The sequence below is a fragment of the Clytia hemisphaerica genome, unplaced genomic scaffold (assembly GCF_902728285.1).
Source record: "Clytia hemisphaerica strain Z4C2 unplaced genomic scaffold, Clytia hemisphaerica genome assembly, whole genome shotgun sequence".
NCBI lineage: Eukaryota > Metazoa > Cnidaria > Hydrozoa > Leptothecata > Clytiidae > Clytia > Clytia hemisphaerica.
Genome location: NW_027104297.1, coordinates 1,020,658 through 1,035,031, shown reverse-complemented (window position 1 = coordinate 1,035,031; position 14,374 = coordinate 1,020,658). Strand labels below are relative to the sequence as shown.

General features: G+C 35.7%; 3 protein-coding genes across 3 annotated transcripts; 2 read left to right on the top strand and 1 right to left on the bottom strand.

Annotated features, from left to right (window-relative positions):
* Positions 1-1,038: 1,038 nt before the first annotated feature.
* Positions 1,039-2,088, bottom strand: LOC136817320 (uncharacterized). Its single transcript, XM_067073664.1, has 2 exons — positions 1,871-2,088; positions 1,039-1,777 (listed from the first exon to the last, which is right to left on the bottom strand). The coding sequence occupies exons 1-2, from the start codon at positions 2,003-2,005 to the stop codon at positions 1,325-1,327; spliced, it is 588 nt and encodes a 195-aa protein (XP_066929765.1). The 5' UTR covers positions 2,006-2,088; the 3' UTR covers positions 1,039-1,324.
* A 4,750-nt stretch (positions 2,089-6,838) lies between these two features.
* LOC136817319 (uncharacterized) lies at positions 6,839-11,298 on the top strand. The gene is made up of 7 exons (XM_067073663.1): positions 6,839-7,379; positions 7,553-7,669; positions 8,026-8,225; positions 8,787-8,881; positions 9,255-9,492; positions 10,056-10,181; positions 10,731-11,298. The coding sequence occupies exons 1-7, from the start codon at positions 6,881-6,883 to the stop codon at positions 11,028-11,030; spliced, it is 1,575 nt and encodes a 524-aa protein (XP_066929764.1). The 5' UTR covers positions 6,839-6,880; the 3' UTR covers positions 11,031-11,298.
* A 1,563-nt stretch (positions 11,299-12,861) lies between these two features.
* Positions 12,862-14,174, top strand: LOC136817318 (ficolin-2-like). Its single transcript, XM_067073662.1, has one exon. It carries the CDS (start codon positions 12,880-12,882, stop codon positions 13,852-13,854), a length of 975 nt encoding a protein of 324 aa, XP_066929763.1. The 5' UTR covers positions 12,862-12,879; the 3' UTR covers positions 13,855-14,174.
* The last annotated feature ends 200 nt before the right edge of the window (positions 14,175-14,374 follow it).

Below are 14,374 nucleotides of genomic sequence, written 5' to 3'. Positions count from 1 at the left end.
AAAATTCGATCCTTCAAGTCGTCCCGCCGCAATTTTCGGTAGTCGAACCATACCAAGTTTCTAGTGGTTCCTATCAGAAGTTAACTCGTCGGAACTTGGTACATGTTTCAATCATGTACGTTTAACATTTTTGCTTATGTGGTGTAAGTTTTAATAGAGAGTTCTCCAGACTACTTCTAGTACGACGGGACGACTTGAAGGATCGAATTTTGGCGGCGATCTAACATCTAACTTCATAGTATAGAAGTTTGTTCTTTGCAAAAAAATATTCTCAGAGTATCTCTGTATGTTTTTATGTTCAAATTCAGTATTACCTTTACAGTATCTGATCTATGTAAAGTGGCTATAGTTTGTTTTGTTGGCATAACTTTTGTAAAAAATGTTTATATTTTTTCTTTGGCGGGGGAAAATAATATTTTGTTAGACAATTTTGAATATGCACTCGTTACTTTCAAGCTTTTAGTTTGACTTAAAAGCATTAAAAAAACAGCCGAAACATGCTTAGAAAGTGACCCCCAATATTGGACCCCATCCCTCTGTTTACAATTTTCGTAGCTTTCGCTGCCATTTTATTGTAAAATTATACTTCATCGCAGAGGTCCCCGTACGGGAAAATTTTCATCAAACAGACAATGCACACAGAGTGTACTACGAAGCGATAAACGGGAGATACACTCTGGTACAGAGTACACCCCACCCGCTAATGAATTTATTAAAAATTTCACCAATTTCACCAATTCCTATTCCATCTTCCCGCTCCCAGGACATTTTTATTATATTAACAGCCCATTAACAGAAAAAACTGCTTCCTTTGTTAGACTTGAACTTAAACTTTGAGGTAGAAATGTAATGTAGAATATTTCATCCTCAATTTTGTCAATTTCTTAAGAATACTCGACCCTCATCCAAAGTACACTATTCTTATAAAAAAATAAACGTGTGATTAAAATAGATTATTGTCTAAATTGTCCCCTTCATGGAAACATCTACAAAGGTTTATGAAAAACCCTGGATAAATAAAGTTAGCTGAATTATCAATTGACATTTTATTTATTTATATTTTCATAGTTAAAATCTCTAAAAATCTTTACAATTAACAATTTCATATTTCTTTTATTACAAAGTGGAGCTCCTGGAAAAATTAGAAAAGTTTACTTTTACATACATAAAATTTTTGTTTTTGAATAAAAAGGAATAAAAACCTCGTTGCTAAGTGTTAAATATCTTGCGGGATAAAAAAGTTTTTAAAAAAGACTTAAAAGTAAAAAAAAGTTTTCTAAACTGATGTGATAAATGATACTGTATCACAATTTTCAGAATTGTATCAAAGTTCATCGCGGCTGTGGGTAGCGTAAGAATGTAATCCACCTTGCAGAGGACGATTTGCAATTAAATTCTGAATATCAGCAGACATCTGTAAAGGCGAAACTTGTGAAGCTGCATATCGTTGAATCTTCCCTGTTTTGTCGACCAAAAACTTATTAAAATTCCAGTTGGGTTCAACATCTGTCTCCTTCTTGATCCATTTGAAGATTGGATGAGAGTATTGCCCTATAGTTTTGATTTTTCCAAAAAGTTGAAAATTGACATTATAGTTATCTTTAGCGAACTTGGAAACATATTTATTGTTTTTAGGTTCTTGTTTTCCAAATTGATTACATGGAAAGGCCAAAACTTGAAAATCTGTCTTGGGGTAGGAGCGTTGTAGATCAACAAGTTCTCTGTAATGGTTTTCTGTATATCCACACTCACTTGCAACGTTGACGATCAGTAAAACCTGAAAAAAAAATGTAATGTACAATTGAGCTCTTTATTATTATAGGGAAGAGATAAGATTTGAACAGAAAACGATTCCTGTAGTAAAGTTTACCTTTCCTCTGTAATCTCCCATTTCAACCGTGTTCATCGTGTCGATATCATTTGCAGTGAGCGAATAGAATCTTGAATCCTCTGTAAGAATGATTGTAGCACAAAATCCCATTAAAAACAGTACTTTAAACATCATCTTTGGGTAAAATGGTTCAAATCTCAGAAAAAAGACCTAGCTCGACCGTCTTTAGGTGTGTTTTGGAAGAAAACGAAAGTGCCAACGGGATTGTTTTGATTTTGAATCGACGCTGTTTTAGACAAAATATCTATTTTGGTTATAATATCTACTCTGTTTAACCAATGAGAATCGTGGAATCTTGTGTTCAAATGTTCGGAAACGGCACTGAAGTCGCGCGGAGCGGGAGCTAGAATTCGGCGGAAACCAATTCTTTGTCATGGCAAACTGGATTTTTGATTGCAGTTGGATTGAATTCTGGAACTTGTTTGACAATTCTGTTACCCTCTGATCTAAAGCTTTTTTAGTTCTTTTTCGAGATCCCCAACTTTGATTCTTTTTCTAAACCATATATTGGTGGTGATGGACTTTTCCAGTAGGAGGGTGGGGTGAACCTTGCTTAGATTTGATTTCCTGCTTTCCGACGATTTCTATGACCTTACCGACGCACCGGACAGTCTGGTGTGTTTGTCCAGTGCCAAAAAGTATCCCTCAGCCACACCGGAAACCTTTTGTCTGGTGTTCGTTCTGGTGTTAATTTTTTGAACTTCTGGACGACACCAGACAAAGTTTGTTTCAGAACGACCCTGTCGACGCACATTTGTCGTCCGGTGGCAAAAAGTATCCTTTCGCTACACTGGACGCAATAAGTCCGGTGTTGCATACAGGGAATTTTCGGCGCCGGACATTTATGAAACAAAAGATTAAGAAACACTGGACGCACCAGACTGGTCATGTCCGGTGTTTTGATTGTCTCCGGTGGGAAAAAATATCCTTCTCCGACACCGGACATCCAACTTCCTTAAGTCCGGTGTAGAAATTGTCCGGTGGGAAAAAGAATTCTCATTTTACACCAGACTTTCGCGTGTCCGGTGTTCGTTAAAGTCTGGTGCGTCGTCAGGGTCCTACAGTAATCCAGGTGTAGTTAATCGATATAATCAATAATTGATCCTCCTTCTAACTGGACATTTTAGGCAAAATCTGTACCAGCCTGTCCGAAATCATCTTTTGAATACCGTCAACTGCTCTAACTTGGGACTATCTGACAAAACATGAGACGGCAATTCGGCCACCATTTCACCAAACCTTCAAAGTCATTTGATTTGAGTTAAGTTAATGAACGGCGTATATTAAAAAATACACGATTTCTCTTTCGCACCGATCAAGTACACGTTGTTTTTTTTATAAGAACAAACTATATAAGAACATAAGGCTTCGAGGCATATTAGATGAGGGTTTGAATGCAGATGTTGTTTACCTTGATTTCTCAAAGGCTTTCGACAAAGTCGATCATGCAGTTGTACTTGGGAAATTAAAGCAATTGGGTATATCCGGACCAATCCACAGATGGATTGAATCATTCCTTACTGAAAGATATCAAACAGTAATAGTAAATGGTGTCAAGTCCAAAGCCCAGAAAGTAATTTCAGGAGTCCCTCAAGGCAGTGTATTGGGACCTCTTATATTTCTAATATTGATTGGTGACATTGATGAAAAAGTACTGTACTGTATATTGAAATCATTTGCTGATGATACACGTGCCACCAAATCAATCAAAAACACAAAGGATGTTGAAATTCTTCAAAAAGAACTAGAAAAAGTCTATGACTGGACTGAAGAAAACAACATGAAACTAAATGACACAAAGTTTGAACTTCTACGCTATGGTCCAGATGAAGAAATAAAAAACCAAACTCATTACAAATCCCCTTCAGGAGAAAATATCGAAAGGAAGAAATTTGTGAAGGACCTGGGAGTACTAATGTCAGATGATGCTGTCTTTACACATCAAATAAATTCAGTCATTGAGAAAGCAAAAAACTTGATTTCCTGGATTCTGCGGACTTTCTCTTCGCGTTTACCCCAACTAATGATTACTCTTTACAAATCATTGGTTATTCCAGTCATTGAATATTGCTCAGTCCTATGGAGTCCAAGTGCTGTCAGTTCTACCCAAAGATTAGAAGAAATCCAAAAATCATTTCTCAAAAGAATAACTGGCACTCCAAAAAACTATTGGGATTGTCTGAAAAAGCTAAAACTTTACTCACTTCAAAGAAGAAGGGAGAGATATCGGATCCTGTATACATGGAAAATAGCTGAAAATCTGGTTCCAAACATCAACAATAAATTTCAATTCAAGGAACTCCCAAGATTGGGAAGGATGTGTGTTCGCACCCATAGTTCAAAACTACATGATAGCACGCTTGTTGTGCAAGGTGCTAAATTATTCAATTCAATGCCCAAGAGTATTAGAGATATGAAGAATGTTACAGTCGAAAAGTTCAAAAACTCTCTAGACAGACACCTCAGTTCGATCCCAGACGAGCCACAGATTCATGGTTACACAGGGTGCAGGAGAGCCGACTCTAACTCCATTCTTGACATGAAAACTGTTTAGCTGCTGACATCCTTCCTTATTCAGGTTTGATGGATGCAGCATTGTGGTGTGAAGCAGAAAGTTTCTTGCCAGAGCATGAAGCTCGAAGACAACCAAAAGTAAGTAAGGCCCAAAAATTTAAGAACATTCTAAGGCTTTGGAGACTTAAAAACATGCATTTTCTTAAGAAATTACATCAAAATGCTCAAAAAATGCTGAAAATAAGAACATTTTAAGAACATTTTTAGGTTTCAAATCCAAAAAACTAAGAACATCCGAAGGCTTCGAAAATTTTTGACGTTCTTATAAAAAAAAAATGTGTAGGCTTTTAAATTAAAGTATGAACAAAATCCGTAGTGGAACACACATGAGTGTCTGGAATGAAGAAGAACAAATTAGTGGCAAAACAATGGAGCGTTTGACGTCACTCGCGGCGGCAATTTACACTTGTTATTTATTAATCCCATCGGGTGATAAGCAGTAGGTCATTTTGAATGAAAACAAAAAAGTCAAAAAGGGCGCGCTATCAGTGAAAGTTATCGTGACATGTTATGACAGAAAGTATGATTGATAAACTTGTTGTAGTTATCAAAACAAATTTGTTGTCAAAGAGATCTAACAGTAAGTGAAAATACAGGCCAGATATCAACCAGTCCCATCTTTCAACCAATCGTCCCAAGTTAGTAATAGTGTCCTCCAGGGTTTGTTCCCCCCACCAAATTCTTGATTTTTTTAAATCTCCCCCCTCTTTTTTCCCCCTATGAATTTTTTTTAGTTTCCCTATGACTTTTTTTTAGTCTCCCCCAGAAAATTCCGAAAATATCAGTTCCCCCCATATACCCATATAAATTTCTCAAATTTCAACCTGACACAAATATAAAATTTTGCTGCAAAAGGAATACTAGACAAAATAGAACGAAAATGGGTTAATGTAAACAAACATGCTTAGAAAAGCAGACTTTTAAAAAACAACAATGAAATGAAAAATTAAAATCCTAAATAAAATCAAAACAACTTGGTTGCTGAGATAAAGTTGAAGTGATTTCACACTTCCCCCCCACCAAATTTGCCAACTATCGATGTTTTCCCCCTCTTTCCCCCCTTTATTATTCAGATTTTCATTTTCCCCCCTCACCGATTCAAAATTGGAAAATTGGTTTGTGGGGAGGACACTATGTTAGAGCAGTTGACGGTAGTATTAAACATGAATGTTTATTATCACTACATCCACAACTATACACCTTTCTCATATTTTGCAAAACAGTTGTGCATGCATATTTTGTTGCTCGCTCTCCACCAATTTGTCTTTGGGAGGTAAACAAACCCATTTTCAGCTTTGTTTCCATAGGGAAAGTTGGTTTTTCGAGCTTTTCCTAGAATCACACGTTAGAGGTTGCTTTTTTAACTTTAATCAATGGATATTTATGCAAAGTTATAATAATCAATGATGCTTTTTTGTAGGCCTGAAAAATAAAGCTAGAAAATGCATTTACATTCATATTTGCATGACCAGGCATGACACCCCATTTATTCTCAAATTCATCTTTATACCGGGTGCGCCACAAAAAAGTTTCTCTCTTTGAAACTGATTTTCTCGAAATCGAAAAAATTTTAAAAGAATCATTCCTATTCCATTGGAAAGAAGAAAGATAAACTTAAATTTTGATGGGTCATTTGATAAATTCGGTTTATTAGATCAAAAGTTATGCTCAATTGAATAAAAAAGTTACTTTCAGAAAGTGCCCAAAAACGTTAAAAATCGACCTATCAAAATTTTATTATAAAACTAGCAGTCGCAATAGGCTTTACATGATTAAGAGCATTTTTCAGTAACAAAACACATAAATTTTGAAACTGAAGGGTCGAAAGGGTTAAAAGTCTTCATCAAAATCAATTTAATTTAGTTTTACCGAAATTTTCCTCAGATTTTTGGTTCTAGACTGGATTAAGTCTGTATGTAAGTATGTAAGGCTGAATCTACCTCGAAACCCATATTTGATGTATTTTTAAAATTTTACCAGATTATTTGGCCTTTTTCGGCGAATTTTCTTCCTTTCATTGAAATTCAACCTTCCTTTAAATAACAAAAAGTCATTTAGACAGCTAATTATCATTTTTGATGACTGAAACGAAAATACTGATATATCATGTAATTATGCTTCTGTTTAATTTGATAGGTCGATTTTTGACGTTTTTGAGCATTTTCCAAAAGTAACTTTTTTATTCAATTGAGCATAACTTTTGATCTAATGAATCAAATTCAATAAATGACCCATCAAAATTTAAGTTTATCTTTCTTCTTTCTAATTAAATAGAAATGGTTCTTTTAAAACTTTTAGATTTCGAGAAAATTAGTTTAAAAAAGAGAAACTATTTTGTGGCGCACCCGGTATGTAAAAAATGTGAAAGTTGAAAAGCTCTCCTTTTTATTACCATTTAGCAAAGTCAAAGAAAGCATGTCCTCACTCGACCAAGAAGTTGAAAAATACATGAATACAGCAAGCAATGGAACACAGATAATAATGAAACCTGAAAAATCATTCTGTGGTTCAAGAAAGAGGCCAGCATCAACCCTGGGTTCCTCTAACACTGCTACAAATGAACCCAGAACACCACCCAAACACCACTATTGCCCAAAAACACCAAAATCCATCAGTAAAAGTAATAGAAAGAAAACACCTTCTAGCAAATATCGAACACCAACCAAAACACCAACAGAAAGTGATCGTTTTATACCACCTCGAGGCTCAATGAATTTCTCGTCAAGTCATTATAAGATTATGCAAGGCTGGTCCTGCAACTCAGAAACAACAGACAATACAACATCAAATGGGTGCATTGATATTAGTAGAACTTTTGAAAATGTGATGAACGAAAATATCAATCGAGTTGTGGGTGATATCAATACATCAAGAATTCTCCAATTTCAATCCAAAGTTATGACTCCTAAGAAATGTAAGTTTCTTAGATAAATAGAACTAGATAATTATTTTCTTCATTAAACCGGACCATTAATCCAGGCCTAACAGTTTCATTTTTCTTCTAAATCACCTTGTTTTTCACGAGTGTCATTATAACTGAAAATTATCTAATTTTGCACTGTTTATTATCTTGCCTTCATTATATAGCGAACACTCCTGCATCACTTCGGCAAATACTACCTTCACCTTCCAAGCCAATTTCTCGCAAGATACAAACTACCGCTGAAAAGGTGTTGGACGCTCCTTCATATATTGACGACTACTGTAAGTTTTTTTAATTCACTCAGTAGTCCACCGTAAAAAGTAATGAGTTGTTCATGATGTCGTCGATTATTCATAGTACTCCCCCTGGATTAACGAGGGAAATGCATATTAGAGGAAAGTTCAGGCATGAATTATTTTTGTAACTAGGGAAGTCCGGGGTCAAATTTAGGGGCTGGATTTCCACTTCAGGTAGACTACAGGAGAACAGACCTTGAAGGACATTATATTAATCCATTTTGCAATAAGAAAACAAGTTTCAAGATAATAGATACAAAGATCACTGTTCAGTTATTACCATATAGTTCTTTTATATACATTTTTTGAAAAGCAAATATTCTCAAAATTTGTCTCTTTAGATCTTAACCTTCTACACTGGAGTCCTTCAGTTGATCTCTTGGCTGTTGCTTTGGACGATTCAGCTTACGTTTGGGTCCCTTCCACTGGTGACATTTCATGTCTGTGTAATACTGATGATCCGTCAAACTACATCTCGTCACTTCGATGGATTGAGCAAGGAGCTCATCTTGCTATCGGAACTGCCAGTGGTCAAATCCAGGTTTAAAACTGCTTTGAATTCACTTATTTAAAAAAAGCTATCTTGAGAATTCCCCAGAGATCTCCCTTTTGTCCACTTATTCTTTCAGTCTACGCCACAAGTAGTTTTATGGCGTCAGATTCTAGGCAATTCGATCTGCCTCCTGGCTACAGGATTAAGTGTGTTGACGAGTCCCAATAAAGGACGAAATGCATACACCTGCTCTACCACCCTATCCCCTAAAAGAAGATAGTTGGACAGAGATTCTATGAATTTCTTCAAATTCAAAATAAAATTGGGTAATAAAGTCTACATAGTCTAGATATACACTAACAGTAAAAGAAACAAAACAAAACAAAACAGACTCACAGAAAAAATATTGTGTTATTTTTTATTCCTGTAATATTGAAGCTAACAAAAGAAAAACTTTGCTTTCTTTACATGGAATGAAAAATTCCGGTTTTTAGTGAGTTGCTCGCTACAATCCCACGCGATTTCGCGAATTCTATTGTTGCGAAAAAGCGAGTTCAAACCACGGGAAAATGAATCCAATGAAAGCAAATATAACAACATTTTTTTCAGTTATGGGACGTGGAACACAAGAAGAAACTACGTACAATGGGTGGTCATGCAAGTAGAGTCAGCTCTCTTTCTTGGAACTCTTACATCTGTTCAAGGTTGGTTTAAAACGTGTCAAGTCAGTTTTCTAAGGTTTTAGAAATAAATCTCAAGGTGGAATCTTTTAGAAGGATTTCTTGCCCCTACACCTTTTATGAGTAAGCGGTGTGCAAATTTCGTTAAAGCCTCAAAACCAAAATCCGAACCTTTAAAATTACTGAGAAATTAACAAAAGTTAATTGTTCTTTAATTATGCTTGTGTAATCTGCTTTAACTGAGGCTATGTAGGAAATCATCTTGTCGGTTTGCAGATATCCACTTTTAACTTGTAGAGCCATCCAAAACTTAAAGCTGGTTGAGTATTACAATTCTGAAATTCTTACAAAAATCATTCTAGATTTGTACATCGTTGTTTTTCTGTTCTTTTTTTAGCGGTTCACGAGGAGGTTTTGTAATGCACAGTGACGTCCGTGCTCCAGAACACTGTATCAACCGAATCGTCTATCACACTCAAGAAGTCTGCGGCCTCCAATGGTCTCCTACCGGTCGTTACTTAGCAACCGGTGCCAATGATAATAAAGTGGGATTGTGGGATTGGAATAATTTACAGAACACGGACCAGCATGCATCGCCAGTCCATGTTTTCACGCAACACAAGGCAGCTGTTAAGGTTTGCGATACTTTTCATTGAGTTTTTTTAGATATCAAAATACCCTGAAGCGGCGACAACAAAAGATGTTGATCTTTTTTTTCTTCATTTTTATTTCGAATTTCGTTCTTTTTTTGACAATACTCCACTTCTGATTATTTTTTCCACGAGTACCGAACCACTGCTAGGCTACCCGATTTAAATTATTTCAAAAGTTATAGCCTTTCCATATTATATTGAGAAAAACTTCCAATCAAAGCATTTTGATATATTGTACTGACCAAAACTTAAGAACAGACATCAAACCACGAGTGTAATTATTGACTTGGTAAGAAAAGCCATATGAGGTGAGGGAGCATACTGGTTGTAAATAATGGGATCTATTTTCATTGAATTCCATGACAACCAATGATTCTACGATAAATCCACGTTTACGCATTGGAATATTTCATGTCTTGTTGCTTTTAGTCATTTTCCGTACAAAAATCAAGTTAAAATAGTTGCCAGTATATAAAAATGTATACCTTACTGCTAACAAATCACTGAAATCTTTAGTATTATTTACGTTTTTTTTGTGATTTTAGGCACTCGCTTGGTGTCCCTGGCAACACCATGTGTTGGCGAGTGGTGGCGGCGCCCAAGACAAGACCATTCGCTTTTGGAACGTCAACTCTGGCGCTTGCCTGAACACCGTAGATACCGAATCTCAGGTACGCCATTCTTCCTCTCTCAAAAGTCGCACCCGTTTGTTGAAACAGTTGATTGATGTATAAGACACTCTGATTTTTCGATTTAGTTCTTGTTGCACAGTTGAATTTGCTGCATACTCTTAGGTTCCAAATAAACGCCCCCCCCCCCCCCGCTTGTTAATTTTTCGAAAATTTTCCAACCCCCCCGGACCTTATTAGGACCCCCCCGTTTATTAATCTCTAAGAATATTTTCAGATCTCAAAGAGAAGGCCCCTTATTTTGCTCTAAATAGCCTGATTTTAGCCTATTTTTACCTTATTTTTGGGTTTCAGAAGTACAATTTCCAACCCCCCCGGCAATTAGGTTCCCCCCGTTTATTAAAATCTAGAAAATTTTCCAACCCCCCCCCGTTTATTTGGAACCTAAGAGTATGCAGTTTAGAGAATGAATTAGTATGGAACCTGGTAGAATTGCTGCCATCTTTATGAGAGGTTTTCTAAGAGCTCCCTACATTTTAACAAGTCATCTCATTTTCTCTGTTTCAAAGTTTCACATGTTTCTTTTTTTAGGTTTCATCGTTGCTATGGAATGAAAACTACCAAGAACTTTTAAGTAGTCATGGTTACCCGAAGAACCAAATCACGCTCTGGAGTTACCCTAGTATGACGAAGAAAGCAGAATTAGTGGGCCACACAGGAAGGGTATTGCAGACGACACTTTCTTTCGATAAGACGCGCGTCATGTCGTCGGCTGGTGATGAGACAATCCGATTGTGGAATTGTTTTGAGTTGAGTCAAGAGAAGAGAAAGGAGAAGCGAAAGAAACGAAAAGCTTGTCTCAACATTTTGAATACACCAACAATCAGGTAGTGAGATGGATACTGGTCAGTCTGAGAGATTTTTTTTCTCTTTAAATTCGAATCACGGTGGTGTGTGAATGTAAACTGTCTGATTGCTTTAATTCCGTGGTTTGCTTACGTACGGGGAACTGGCTTTGGCTTGATATTTTTCCTTATTTTTGTTTTTTGTTTTTATAATGTAAATATTTTTAATGCCTTTTTAACTTATTTTATTCAAATAGCATTATATTATCAGGAGCTTCCATTAGCGCCTATATGGTCAAGGCCGCAGTCATTGATTTAAAATTAATCTTCCGCGTGTTCATTTTCCAGAATATGCAAGATCGATCCCTCGTAAATCGTTTTTATAAATTACTATATTAACAACACTAGCCTCCTTTTCGACATGATTTTTATTCCCAAAAAAGTATAGATCTTCATTGAAACTATAAAGGGAGACTGACGTGGTAATTGTTTTGGAAGGAGACAAGTGTTTTTCATGAGGCGAATCATAAAACAAAATCTGGGGAACACAGGGTGCCTCACTCAATTCTTCAGGGCCCGAAATGGAAGAGTAAGCTTTATATTCTCAATATTGCTTCTAAGTACTATTTTTTGAAACTTTATTCTTATTTCTAGCATTCTTTAGTTTCTTTTAGATTATTTTTGTAAACATTATTTTATTTTCATTACTTATCACATCAACGGGTGCTTTGCTACACAAAACAGGTTTTGCAACTTTCCCCATCACGAATAATCTTTGATATACCTTGTAGGTGGCGCTTGTTGGAGGGCGCCGGAGGGCGGTACTTAGAAATTTATATTTTCGGGTAAATTTGATTGAAAATTCTGCATTGTGAAAGCCAATCTCTATTCCTTTGGGAATGAGGGCAGACTTTAGGACAAAGTATAAAAAAGAATAGTAAAACTGTATTATATTTTCCAAAAAAAGACCATTTTGTAAATTCCAACTGGCTTTTGAACCTTTACTGTATAAAGAAAGACGTATAATTATAGTAATGCAATGACGTGGAAAGATTCAAACATATGAATCTAGATGTTCCTGTTTATTCACATAATCATAAATTTAATGGCCAACAAATTATGTCATGAGTGTGTAAAAATTTTGGAGTATTTTGGACTATTAATCATGGGTAACAAGTACTAGGTTCTGTTACGAGTGATTCATTGTTGATTTTACAACTAAATTGTGTGATTCCTGGGTTCCCAAAACATTTTGAAAAGTGACGTGACGTGACTCGAAACTTGAATTTGGAAAAAATTGACGCCAGAAAGTAAGCAATGTCTTTTCGTGATGAAAAAAAAACAGACCGAAACAAACAAAATGGTTTAAAAAAAAAACTCCGGGTCTGTATTTTAAACTTTGTCTGTAAAACAATAGTTCCCCCTCAAAATCCTTCTTGACCAATGAGTTTCGTGTAATTATGTTAGGTTGACGACTACGAAGGAATGATTAATCTACCAGTAAGTGAATCAACGTAGTTACGAAAATAACTATTAATAATTCACAATTCAAAGTTGTTTTTAAACTTTTTCCATTCATTGCAAGTTTTCAACTTAAATTGGAATGTAAAAATGTATGGTAATTCTTGAATCAGCGTATAGAATTTATTGAGACGTAATTAGAAGTTGAACATTCTATCAAGCTTTGAATAGGCTAATTCACCGCTGGAATTGTATTTTGACCATTGAAAGTGAATTAGAATATTGTGACTAACTTTAGAAAATAATTTTAGGGCTGTCGCTTTGTCAACAAAAAAGCTGAATTGATTCAATAGTTCATTAATTTTCGATTAGATATCACAACAATTTTTATCGAAGAAAAAACTTCTTGAAAATAGTGAGAGTTATTCTCGAAAATGGAAGCGAGAAGTATCGTTTTTTTTGTGTTGCTTTCAAAGATTTCTGTGATGCACACAGCAGAAGTGTTTTATCACACGCATGAATATATCCAATTAAAAGAAGGAGTTTCAATTGATGCGCTAGAAGAAGATCAAGCACAACTTAATGCATCGTCCATTACCGAATGTTTTTTACACAACAAGCAACAATCGTATTACATCCAAGCATTACGTAACGGTTCGCATTGGATCTGCTCCTTTTTCGATTACGTCCAAAATGTGTCCACGAAGTTTATACCTAAGGAAGGGAGTGAAGTATTTCGCTTAGATTTTTCGTCGACTATTAATGAGTGTTTGGGTTGGCTTCGTCTTGGTAACAAAAAAGATGGTGTATATTGGATTAACATTCCTAATGGCAAAAGAACACGCGTCTTTTGTGATATGACAACGGATGGAGGAGGCTGGACTGTGTTCCAGAAACGATTTGATGGTTCCGTCGATTTTTATCAAAATTGGGAAAGTTACCGAAATGGGTTCGGATCACTTGAGGGTGAACATTGGTTAGGGTTGGAAAACATTCATCTGTTGACCAGCATTTCATCAAACACCGAGCTTCGTTTGTACGGAAAGCGATTCAACGGAGATGAGAATTTCGCGAATTTTGAGAACTTTGTCATTGGTGATGAAGCTTCCAAATACCGATTGACAACAGGAACAGTCACAACGGGAGCACATCACGAGCGATTTAAAACTGAATCAGATGGGAAAATGTTCACAACTAAGGACAATGACAACGATAGAAATCCAAATGAAAATTGTGCAATTAAATACCCGGGTGCTTGGTGGTTCAATTCCTGTTTCGCTCTTAATTTTAACGGCCGATATTTTGCTGAGTATGAAACTTATCAGTATGCGAAGGGTATTCATTGGGGAGGTTGGGTTGGTCTTCTCGAAAGTTTGAAAGAATCCGCCATGATGATGCGAAGTATTTGAAGAATCCAATATCCAACAATTGCATTTTTTGGACCATGTATCTTATTCAATTCAGGTATATATTGAAGGATAAAAATTTACAGTATTTCTTATACACCATTAAGGGCTCTGATGACCATAGTCAAAAGATCGAATACACAGATTTGGAGATAAAACTTTTGTATTGAGTTCCTTGACACTTTTAACAAAAAATTGTCTTTATAAGTTGTTTCTGAATTTATTCTATCAAGAGTAATTGATCCCGAAGGGGGCCTATGTTGCTTCACGAATTGTGAGATCGATCATGTAGATTGTATCATTCATTCTCGGTCCTCGGGAAGTTTATTTCTAATTAAGTGTATAATATAAATATTTTTTAATGTTCGTTTTGTAAGTAGTATACACGTTTTTTTTTTATTAGAACCCAGTTTATAAGAACATTCAGGCTGAAATTCGTCAAAAAATTAAGAACATCGTAAGAACATGCCCAGCCTCAGTTTGGAAAAAAATGACAAGAAACTACAAATTTTTTCTCTTTTCA

Bases quoted from the DNA above. Each gene is read 5' to 3' on its own strand.
- LOC136817318 (XM_067073662.1), top strand. From the start codon at position 12,880: ATGGAAGCGAGAAGTATCGTTTTTTTTGTGTTGCTTTCAAAGATTTCT.
- LOC136817320 (XM_067073664.1), bottom strand. From the start codon at position 2,005: ATGATGTTTAAAGTACTGTTTTTAATGGGATTTTGTGCTACAATCATT. The intron at 1,778-1,870 runs GTAAACTTTACT...TTTTTTTTTCAG, and splicing joins TGGGAGATTACAGAGGAAAG to GTTTTACTGATCGTCAACGT.
- LOC136817319 (XM_067073663.1), top strand. From the start codon at position 6,881: ATGTCCTCACTCGACCAAGAAGTTGAAAAATACATGAATACAGCAAGC. The intron at 7,380-7,552 runs GTAAGTTTCTTA...TTCATTATATAG, and splicing joins AGTTATGACTCCTAAGAAAT to CGAACACTCCTGCATCACTT. The intron at 7,670-8,025 runs GTAAGTTTTTTT...TTGTCTCTTTAG, and splicing joins TTCATATATTGACGACTACT to ATCTTAACCTTCTACACTGG.